Source organism: Culex pipiens, chromosome 3 (assembly GCF_016801865.2).
Source record: "Culex pipiens pallens isolate TS chromosome 3, TS_CPP_V2, whole genome shotgun sequence".
Lineage (NCBI taxonomy): Eukaryota > Metazoa > Arthropoda > Insecta > Diptera > Culicidae > Culex > Culex pipiens.
Window position 1 is genome coordinate 153,353,541 of NC_068939.1, and position 10,425 is coordinate 153,363,965.

Below are 10,425 nucleotides of genomic sequence, written 5' to 3' on the forward strand. Positions count from 1 at the left end.
ATTCACAAGGTTTTATACTTTAAAATGAGCCCGAAATTCCACGATCCACGCTACGATTAAGAAATTGTTCGCTCTTGATTTCAAATTTGTGTCGATTGTATTATTAAATATATTAGGTTATCTATTTAAAGCCGAATTTCATTTCACATAAATATGTATCAGACCGGTGAATTGTGATCACAACATCTTTTCCTCATCCAAGACAGTAAATAATTAACAATCAGACCATTACACGAAAGCAAATTGCAATATATTATAGAATAGAACATAAAACATCACTCAAATACAGAACTGTTAACAGCGAAAATAGATTGGAATTAAAGAAAGTCTCCCTAAGTTAGCATCCCACGCGATCTCGGGGAATCAGTCGCAGCTCGGAGCCGTGCTTCAGGAACACGTTGCCGGCGGTCTGCTGCGGGTTGATCCCGATGCCGTCGTCCGTGATGATGGCGGACGTTTCCGACGGCACCCGGAACTCTTCGGCGGCGAACTTGAGGACGGCGGTGAACGGAGTCGTTTCCGGCACGCTGAGCCTGTGCGATGTGGGGCGAGGGAGGAATAATCAATAAACATATTTTTTTGTTACGATTGCATCAGAGTGTTGTAGTTTTCGGTGAGGTCGAACTTACACTTTGAAGGGGAGCTTCGGATCCGAAGTCAGCGTAATTTTGAATGTTACTTTCGAGCTGGAAAAAAGGTGAATGTAAATTTAGGTTGAAATTCACCCGATTTCACCATACTCACGCCATCGTTTACAAATGCAGCTAAACTTGCGTCAGTCCCTGGATTATTCTAGTTAACACTAATTACGCTAGCTACAATTAGAGAACAAACGCCAGGAACGAATTCTAAATATCGTTCTCCGGGAGCTCGAATCAAAATCGTTCACGTACATATGTTTCAAGTTTTCGAAGGTGGATGAAAACAAATCGTTGCTGACAGTTGTTGACACGTTGCGTGAATTTGACAGAAGCGGCGCCTCGAAATAAGTCTAAAGTTATGACGCGACGCTTCAAAGTTACACGTTTGATACAGATTAAACATATCGGAATGCAATTTACACGTTTTGACGAATTTACGCAAATATTGGGATTATTATCAAATCGTTGTGATCGTGCTAACTTGTCGCACGTGCACTTCGGTAATTTGTGCAGCTTTCAATGCCTCACTTTTTGACTTTCACAGATCCACAAAACTTGATTTCAATAATGAGATATACAAAATGACGGAATTTGCCGTCCAGAACGCACAGCGGATTACTGCGAATCGGACCGGAATCGAGGAAAGAAAAGAACACGCGATTTACTTTAGCGAACGGACTTTTATTTGGGCGAGCAAACACAACATGCAACCGCACGCGTCGACAGGTTTGGCGGGAATGAGCTGTCACAACCACCAAGGCTCGGCTAGCAAGGTTAGCACAATAACGGCGCACCAAGGTCGTGTAAAGAAGGTGAACACTGCTCATTTCAACACAAAGAAGTTTGCTGGCTGACAGTTGAAATAATCATAAAAAAAAGTTTTAATATTTACCTAATTAACCTTCATATTCTTTTCACATCAAAGAGACATTGTTTTGATTAAATTCTAAGTATAATTAGATTTGGCCCAACTCCCTTCCTCAGCTCTTACAAAGTCTACAAACAGCTTAATAAATCTAAACCATTTAAACCATGTTCTGTCTAATCCACTTAAGAAACTTGGACACATCGGTGAAAACCGAATACCGGTTCGGATCGCACATGAGCTGGTTTCGCTTCTGCGCACTGATCGACACAATTCCCCTCAAATAAAACCGATAGTTGTCCGTAAACACCAGCCCTCCGCCGCTGTCCCCGTTGCAAACCGAGTTCCCGTCGGAATGACCCGCGCAGAACGACTCGCCGTACGCCAGCACCGTATTGTACTGCACGTTGGTTTGCGAGCACTTCTTCTGGGACACCACCGGCATGTCCAGATAGTTGAGCACGTTGGCGACCACCCCATTCCGGTTCAGGCCCCAGCCGGCCACCTTGCCGTACCGGTTGTAGAACGCACTAATGTCGGTGGTGTTGCTGTACAGACAGACCGGCTTGATGAAGTTGTTGAAGATGATGTCGCGCGAGAGTTGAAGGATTCCAATGTCCGTCGTGTGCTGGGCGGAATTGTAGTCCGGATGTAACATCGCTGACGCGGCGGTGTGGTAGAAATGATCGTCCTTGTTGGCAAGATTGACAATTCCGATGTATACGCGGAGTAGGTCGGCTTCGAGCGTTTCGTTGGTATTCTCTTTGGTTAGGCAGTGGGCGGCCGTGAGGATGCTTCTCGAAGAAATGATGCTGCCACCGCATTGGTATTGCTGAAAATTTGAAGCGGTTAGTGAGGGATCGATTTAGGGAACATTCACTACCAACATCCTCAACAAATATGGCCACGTGCCACGGAATCTCTCCAGACTTGGCGTTGACCCCTCCGATGATGCGAGACTGAACGGCTGGTTCGGACGATGGATACGCGGTAGCGCACTCGTTCTCGTCGTACTCCTCTAAAGACTCTGGTTGGCTTGTCTGAAATGCAACGGTGTCTTAGTTAAACAAAATAACCGTATAACAATAACCCAAAAGAGAGTGATCTTTAATAAGCGTGTATAGCGTGCGTGACAGCTACACTAAAGGACAATTAGGTTTTACAGCGTGACGTCACGAGCGCACACGCACACACATTTTCGCTGAGACACACGTGCAAAAAATGTAAACAGTGCAGCCCAACTGTCAAATTTCTAACCTAAAAATCGGGTCGGCGTAAAACCTAATGTGCGTTGTAAACCAAAGTCCGGATCGGAACTCTACACAACGGAAATGGAATGTGTTTTTTTTGGGTGGTTGATGATCAGGATGAGAAATGATCTGTCCAAAACACTCTACAATCCGCAGAACACCCTTCCTTACTCACCGTCGTCGAAACAACTCGAGACCGTTGTGTCACAACTACCGACTCCGAGCCAAACACACCCGCTGGGGCTTCCGTTTCGACCGAAACGCGTCTTCGCCGCTGGCGACACACGTCCTTTCCGTTGAACATAACCTCTTCCACGTCCGGTATCCTGCGGTTCTCGTTGAACTTGACGAAGAAGTTGATTTTGATCTCGGAATCGGCTGCTAAAATCAGCGTGCTGTTTTCGATAACGAACCGCGTGCCGTCGTCGGTCCAGACCTCGCCAAAGTAGTTCTGAAATGGTGTACAAGCATGGGTTGGTTGTCGGAAGGTTGATCGTTTCTCACCCCAAGAATGTAAACGGCGCCATCGAACACGATCTCGATTCGCACGCGATCAACCGTAACGTCGGTGGTCAGCGTCAGAACTCCGTCCCACCGTCCATCGGATACCACAATGTTCGGACTCAAGGCCTGGCAGGAAGAGTTGAACTTGTTTTCCTGCGCGTCGGTGAAGTTTCTCGGTGCGATCGGTTGTACCGCGTACGTCGGCTGTCTTGGTTGATACAGCGGTACAAAGCCGGCAGGTCGAGCGACCATTCCGAGGTTCCACGTGTTTGGTGGGTAGCGATAGCTGGGCTGGGTCTGGCTGTACGAGGAAGTCGTTCTGACGACGCGCCGTTGAGGACACAGCAAATCTCCGTTGAGACGAACCTCTTCCAGCCATGGCTGAAGAACGGTGGAGTAGCTCACTTCAAGCTTGAGCTTCAAAGTAGAATGCGCGTACAGCGAGTATCCTTGCTTAGTGATGAGGAAGTCTCGGTGGTTTGAACTGTTCGAAGTTCCAAAGTAGTTCTGCAAGTAACGGGCAATTACATCACTCGATATCTCCTTGGGGAATTCCCGAATGCCATTAGGCTTTAACGAATTCTGAGTAATCAGTGAGTGAGACTAATCAATATGCAGTGATGCAGCTTGCATCACACATACAACGCGCTCAATAACAGCAAGGTGCCGTAAACAACGCGATGAAAACACGCGATACGCGCGCTGAACTTACCACCAACAGGTCTACGTCGCGATCGAATCGCAGCTGCAGCTCGATATCCTTCACCGTAACGGGACTCGTCACCAGCAGCGTTCCCTCGTACCGTTTCTGGTAGTACCGCTCTGCGTCTAGCGTGAAAAGGTCACTACAGCTGACGTCGCCGCCACTGCTGGTGGCGGACTCATCACCGCGGACTTGGCGCCAGGCGCCACCATGTGATTGTACAATCAGCAATAGTTGTAGCACGAGCGTGGACGAACGAAGAAACGCAGGATCTAGCTGTAAGATCCGGAACATCGTTGGAGCGATTGCGTAACGGTACGGGACGGAACTTACCCAGCGATGTGTTGTTCTGAGCTGCATTTTGCAAGGTACCGTTCAGCTACTGCGGAGTCCTTGTTCAGCATCCGCTGCAGTCAAAGTCTGGTCGAGAAATGAGAGTGATCGCGGATGATCGTGCGCGAGAGAGAGTCTACCGATAAGGATTCGAAGAAGCGTCTGCGAAATTGATGAGCCAGTAGCAGTAAATTAATGACGTGCTAAATGGTTGGAAATTAATAACAGCGATAACGATTTTGCATGTAAATAATCATTTACGGCATGGACAGCGTGCTTTGCAAGGGGAGGAGTGGCGAGCGTGGAAGAATCGTGACCATCACACGACTGTTGATAACCCAAAAGTCAGGCTTTATGTGGTATTTATTGTAATTGATACTTATGGAACTAAATCTTAACTTAAATGGTTTACATATAACTCCTGATCCACCTCAAGAACTTGGCCACATCGGTGAACACGGCAAAGTGGTTCGGATCACAGCTCACGTGGTTCTGCAGAGCTGCGCTCACCGAAACGATCCCACGGAGGTACCACTTGTTGCTCTGCTTGAAGACCATTCCGCCGCCGCTGTCTCCGTTGCACACCGACGTTCCATTCCGGAAGCCGGCACAAAACGACGTGTTCGAAGTGACCTTGCTGAAGAAGTCCCGGTTGGACCAGATGCACGTCTCGTGCGCCACCACCGGCATCGGGGCAAAGGACAGCTCCTCGCTGACCAGACCGCGCTCGGTGTAGCCCCAACCGGGCACGAATCCCACCTTGTTGATCATCACCTTGTAATCCTCGTCAAAGTTCCACAGACAAGCGGGCCGTACAAAGTGGTTGAACTTGACGTCGTCCTTCAGCCGTAGCAGCGCAATATCGGCGAAGAACCGCTCGTAGTTGTAGTCCGGATGGATGATGATCTGCTCGAGCTTGGCGTCCTGCTCGGGACCGGTCCACTTCTTCAGGTTAGTCTTCCCGAGGTAAAGTAACATGCTGTCGGACTCGACCGGTTTCAGGCTCTTCTCCAGCGCAACGCAGTGCGCTGCCGTGAGGGCAAAACGCGCGGAAATCAGCGTTGATCCGCACAGGTACCGCAGCTCGGTCAACGACGATCTGTACAGGGCTCCGTGCCACGGGAACTGGGCATTTTGGGCCGGTGCTCCGTGGGTTACCAGAGGGTTGGCCTTCGGTACCACTGTACCGCAGATGTCCTCGTCGTACGAGTTGATGTAGTGGGTCTGGAATGGAATATTTTCAGTAATATCCGACATGGACATGACCATTCTTCCTACCGAGGTCTCCACGTTCTGAATAAACGCGTAATCACCCTGGAAAAATCCCGATTTCTTAGTCGTAGTCCTAGCCGGCTGCTGGGTGTAATCGCCCCCGTAGTACGCGTCGGTTGTCGTTCGGTATGCACCTTCTCGGCTTCCCGCAGATGCTGGAGTTCGAACATTGCCGTAGTTGACGTTCTCGTTGGAGCTTTCGTAGCTTGGATTCGGCTGGCGGATCGTTCGAGCGGTGGAAGTTTCCGTTGACGAGCTGCTGGGCTTCTTCCAAATCGTGGGATCTTGTATGGGATCGTGATGATCCGCAGCAGGTCGCTTTCGGTTGCTGGAGTGTTCGTTGGAGGTATTCGATGGTTCTGAAAATCTATGGAAATTGTGTTGATTAAGGTTGTGAGTCTCCCAAAACATGAACACTACCTCGATTCCACGTTCAAGGTATCAATGCGGTTATACGGACTATCTATGGTCAGATTAGGCTTCACAGTTGAGGTGGGAATGTTAGTGTTAGCATGGACAACATAGTTAATGGGTTGCACGGAATGTACATTCGAGTCATGCGTGTTATCACTGCTGAAAGTTGTTAAACACGTTGGTTACATCATCACAAATTAACCATCGACAACGCCTTACATTGCTGGTCGTGTCTCGCGTTGCGACGAGTACTCCGGATACACGATGGGATGATCCTGGAGACTGACCACAACCGGTTTCGCGGTGCGCTCCGTTGCCGGTCCCGGCGTTGAAACATCGACACAAACGTTTTGTCCGTTGAATCGAACCTGGCGCAAAAGCGGAATTCTTCCGTAGTCCGAATGCTTCACGTAAAACTTTAGAATCAGCGTTTCGCCAGCGTTCAAGCGGTACGTTTTGTCTTCGATGTGAAACCGAAGGTTGTCCTTGGTCGTAACGTCTTTGAAGTATGCCTTCAAAAATAAATTTAAATGTTTAAGCCGAACGAATCTAGGGCACTTACAGATCAACCAACCCCAAAAACGAACACCTGTCCGTCGAAGATCACGTCGATGAAGATTCCATGCAGCGGCACGTTGGTTTTGAGGCGCAGCGTGCCGTACCAGGTCTCCGAGGTGTCCTCCTTTTCGTCGTAGCTGAAAACGGTTGGGCAGGGAGATGTTTTCTGCAGTGATTTGGACGCTGTGGTGACCAGGAGGATGGTTACGATGAGAAGCTTGAGTTGGATTACATAATAAAAAAATATTAATCAAATACAAAAAAAATCAAATACTGCTTTCAAAAATTACAAATATGTCATGCTATCTTTTCAAAATTAAAGATTCAATGTACCCAATGCTTTAACAAAATGAAAAAAAATTTACAAGACAACATTTTTTCGAGGGATCAACTATGGCCCCTTGGAACGAGCTGTCAAGTAGGACTTTTTCTGTCAAGAAGGGCCACAAAATTTGAAAATATATTTTGAATCCTTTGCGGTCGTACAACGGGTCATTGTACTCAGAAAGCTTTATCGCTGTAAACAATAATACACTGAAACCCCGATGGTTTGGCACCAAATGTTGTCAAATGAACGGGGTCACTTTTTAGTTTGACACCCTCTTTACACGGAGCTCACACACACTATCAAACGTTTGGTATGAGAGTAAGCGTGAGTCCCGTGTAAAAAGTGACAGTTCGTCACTTTTTAGTTTGACTTTGACCAACTAACGGGGTACAAACTAAAAAAGTGTCAAACGAAAAAGTGACCAACCACCGGGGGTTAAGTGTATCACCAATTTGGGACACAATTGCCTTTAACCAGAAAACAAACCGCACTAAATTAAAAATTCTTCGTGTTATTAAATCACACCTAACACGTTGCGATTAACACTGGAACGCCCAACGCATGTCCAACTTACACGGACGCCCAAGCCTCCCAAAAAAGTTGGAACGGTAACTTCAACTCGCTGGTTCTCAGGCAGAACTCACCCAATCAAGACGATTCTTTTTTCCAGTGATTTGTTAGGATGTCTAGATGATCCTAGAACTTTGCAGAACTTGATTTGAACAAATCTGTAATTTTTGCGACCAAAAACATCGTTCCAACTTTTTCAAAAAGACTGCCTCCGCGGAATTTTTGGCGAATTTTTTTTTACACGCGAAAAAAAAAGTTGGAACGATGTTTTTGATCGCAAAAATTACAGATTTGATCAAATTGAGTTCTGCAAAGTTCTAGGATCATCTAGACATCCTAACAAATCACTGAAAAAAATAATCGTCTTGATTGGGTGAGTTATGCCCGAGAACCAGCGAGTTGAAGTTACCGTTCCAACTTTTTTGGAGCCTTGGGCGTTGGAATGTTAATAAATTCATTGTAGTCTGGGAAGGCGTTACAATCCTAAACAGGTTATACGACAATTATGCAATTCCAGTGATCAAGCGATCGATGATGACCACAAATGTGTTGGCAAACATATTGCATTTTTTGTCTGCGGTCCTGAATTATGACCATGGAAATTTACAACATTTACTGACATGTCAACAAAATCTTCATAAAACATGCTATTATTGGACCTCATCACTTTAATTACCATGTTGTTTGTCAGCTAAAATGTGCTTGGTATGTGATTTAATCAAAACGTGCATGATACTTCTTGAAAGCACGTTTTTCGACATGAAAATGATCAAAGATTTAACGAAAGCTTGAATACAAGCAGCGGAAAGTTTAGAGTTTGAAAATAGCTATTGCCTCTCAAGAGTCTATCGTGTATTTGCAGTTCCGGTTTCGGATGCACTAGTTTGCACTTTGCTCTGGAATATAAAATGAAAACCTGTTTTTTACACTAGACAAATAATTTACATTTTGCTGCTTTAAGCAATTTGTATCAAGTTTCAGAAATATTTTCTACCCACTATCTTTCATTCCAGCCATCTTCACTAATGCAACGCATTTCCGGTGACAAATCGTTTTTATTAAATCATTAATCATTCCAACTAACATATAGTTTCAATCATCACTTAAACGTCTTAATTAGGCACCTTCATTGCTGCTGAAGTTTAACAGTTTCACATGGGATCGCACAAGCCACTTGAATCCGCTTAGTTTTCACTAAATTATACAGTAATGCGGTAGCCCAAGTCACACCCAATACTATTAATCACAACACTAAACACGCTTAACGCTGCACTTAGTCCAATTGATCTGTGGCGCGCTGAATGTCAAACCGAACCGGGCGGGATAAAAATTGCAACTAACGCGCGCCGACAGTCGCAACCGTTCTAAGCTCAAGCACCTAAGTCAAGTCTGTTCGACTGTGAGAAAAACGATACCTAGTAGTAGAACGGGAAGACACGACTGTCGTGTAAAAGATCAGGTTCGGTTCGGTATCAGTTTCGTTTTTTCAGGAGTTGAGGTTGTAGTGGTTGTGGAAAGACAGCGGCCTACCCTACCTGGCATATTATAGAGATTTAATTAATGGTACAGGTCACAGCGGATAATAGCACCTTAATCAGCACTAATCTGGAGGGTGAATCAACGTGGGGTTCGAGTAACTTGGAGTGAGCAAAGTGCTTGATGTGTGGGATGCGTTGTAGAAAGTGAGTGAAGGTCAGCAGGGAAAAGTTACAACTGTTCGAAATTTTTATGAAAAAAACAAAAAAAAATCGAATCAAATCAAATTGTTCGCTCAACAGCATTGGCGATCTCTATTGCGAGATTCCTACACGAAACTAGGTGTCCGAAGGCTTGAAACGGTGAGGAAATCCAAAACTCTTTTTACCCCGAAGCCTTCATCCACCACGGGATTCGAACTGACCACCTTTGGATTGTGAATCCAACTGCCGACCAGTGACTCTACCGAAGCAGGCTTTTTCCTACACCTAGGCTGAGCTAACAACCTTATCTCTAGGTAAGGCCGGGCCATCATTTACTTCCCCGTCCGACGGAATGCGTGATCACACAAATCTCGTCTCTCAGGCCGACTGGGATCGAACCCAAGCCAAGTGGAGTGAGAGGCAACCACGTTTACCACTACACCACCGGACCCGGCCGTGAAAAATGCAAAAGGTAGAATTTGCGTCATATTGTTGAAACTTTGTTTTCCTGCAAAACTTTGTTATGAACAGTTATTCTAAAAAAGTACTTTTTATTTTAATCTTGCTTACTCATTCCTTCATGAATATCAGTTAAGTTAAATTTCTATAAAAAGTATATTACTTCAAGTTAATCCAAAAAATAAGGGGCAAAATTATGTTTTCCTAGACATGCAGTTAGCTAAAATGCATTCCCCTGTTTGGGTTAATTCAAACATCTGTTGAATATGGTTGTCGAGAGACAATAACTTTGAAAAATAATTGCATCGGCCTTTTCTGGTTCTTTTTTATTTATTTTTTTCAAAGTACACTTTCACTATATTTTGTTTTCTGGTTTTATTTCTTCAGTCAAAACATGATTTCTGAAAAATCTAAATTTTACAACAGAAAAGAAGCTAATTCAAACTTTTTATTATTGATTAAGAACAAAAATATTTGTTCAAAAATAGACTATAGTAAAATCCAAATAATTTGTTGAATTATCAACATTTGATTGCAAAACCTCAAAAAAAATCTTATTCAATATCTGTTCTAAATTTGATATTTATCCAATACTTCATGTTTCAATGTACAGTGCCGCAAAAAGTTGTTTATCCCGCAAAAAATATGTTTCCGTCAATACTTAGGTGCAAATCTTTGCGAAATCGGCCGATATCGAATATTTTTATTTTTTGTATTTTTTGATTTGGCAAAAACTTTGTGGGGACCTTCTCTATCACCAAAGAATCCATTTTGTGTGATTGGTTCACCCATACAATACAATCTCCATACAATTTTGGCAGCCATACAAAAATGGTACGTTAATATTCA

At 44.8% G+C, this 10,425-nt stretch overlaps 3 protein-coding genes across 5 annotated transcripts; all 3 read right to left on the reverse strand.

Moving 5' to 3' along the window:
* Window positions 1-228: 228 nt before the first annotated feature.
* LOC120416972 (ubiquitin-fold modifier 1) lies at window positions 229-892 on the reverse strand. The gene is made up of 3 exons (XM_039578893.2): window positions 745-892; window positions 630-686; window positions 229-533 (listed from the first exon to the last, which is right to left on the reverse strand). Exons 1-3 carry the CDS (start codon window positions 747-749, stop codon window positions 338-340), a joined length of 258 nt encoding a protein of 85 aa, XP_039434827.1. The 5' UTR covers window positions 750-892; the 3' UTR covers window positions 229-337.
* Window positions 893-1,301: 409 nt separating this feature from the next.
* On the reverse strand, window positions 1,302-4,495 carry LOC120416970 (uncharacterized). The gene is made up of 6 exons (XM_039578889.2): window positions 4,297-4,495; window positions 3,973-4,239; window positions 3,261-3,767; window positions 2,932-3,207; window positions 2,394-2,546; window positions 1,302-2,338 (listed from the first exon to the last, which is right to left on the reverse strand). Exons 1-6 carry the CDS (start codon window positions 4,321-4,323, stop codon window positions 1,667-1,669), a joined length of 1,902 nt encoding a protein of 633 aa, XP_039434823.1. The 5' UTR covers window positions 4,324-4,495; the 3' UTR covers window positions 1,302-1,666.
* A 146-nt stretch (window positions 4,496-4,641) lies between these two features.
* LOC120416971 (transmembrane protease serine 9-like) lies at window positions 4,642-8,810 on the reverse strand. Of its 3 annotated transcripts, none has more exons than XM_039578891.1 (6): window positions 8,563-8,810; window positions 6,557-6,757; window positions 6,202-6,494; window positions 5,989-6,138; window positions 5,575-5,935; window positions 4,642-5,520 (listed from the first exon to the last, which is right to left on the reverse strand). In XM_039578891.1, exons 1-6 carry the CDS (start codon window positions 8,566-8,568, stop codon window positions 4,705-4,707), a joined length of 1,827 nt encoding a protein of 608 aa, XP_039434825.1. In that variant the 5' UTR covers window positions 8,569-8,810; the 3' UTR covers window positions 4,642-4,704. The 3 variants fall into 3 exon arrangements, with proteins under 3 accessions (XP_039434825.1, XP_039434824.1, XP_039434826.1); XM_039578890.1 differs by having other exon boundaries at window positions 5,989-6,141; XM_039578892.2 differs by lacking the exon at window positions 5,989-6,138 and having other exon boundaries at window positions 8,563-8,809.
* Window positions 8,811-10,425: the final 1,615 nt, after the last annotated feature.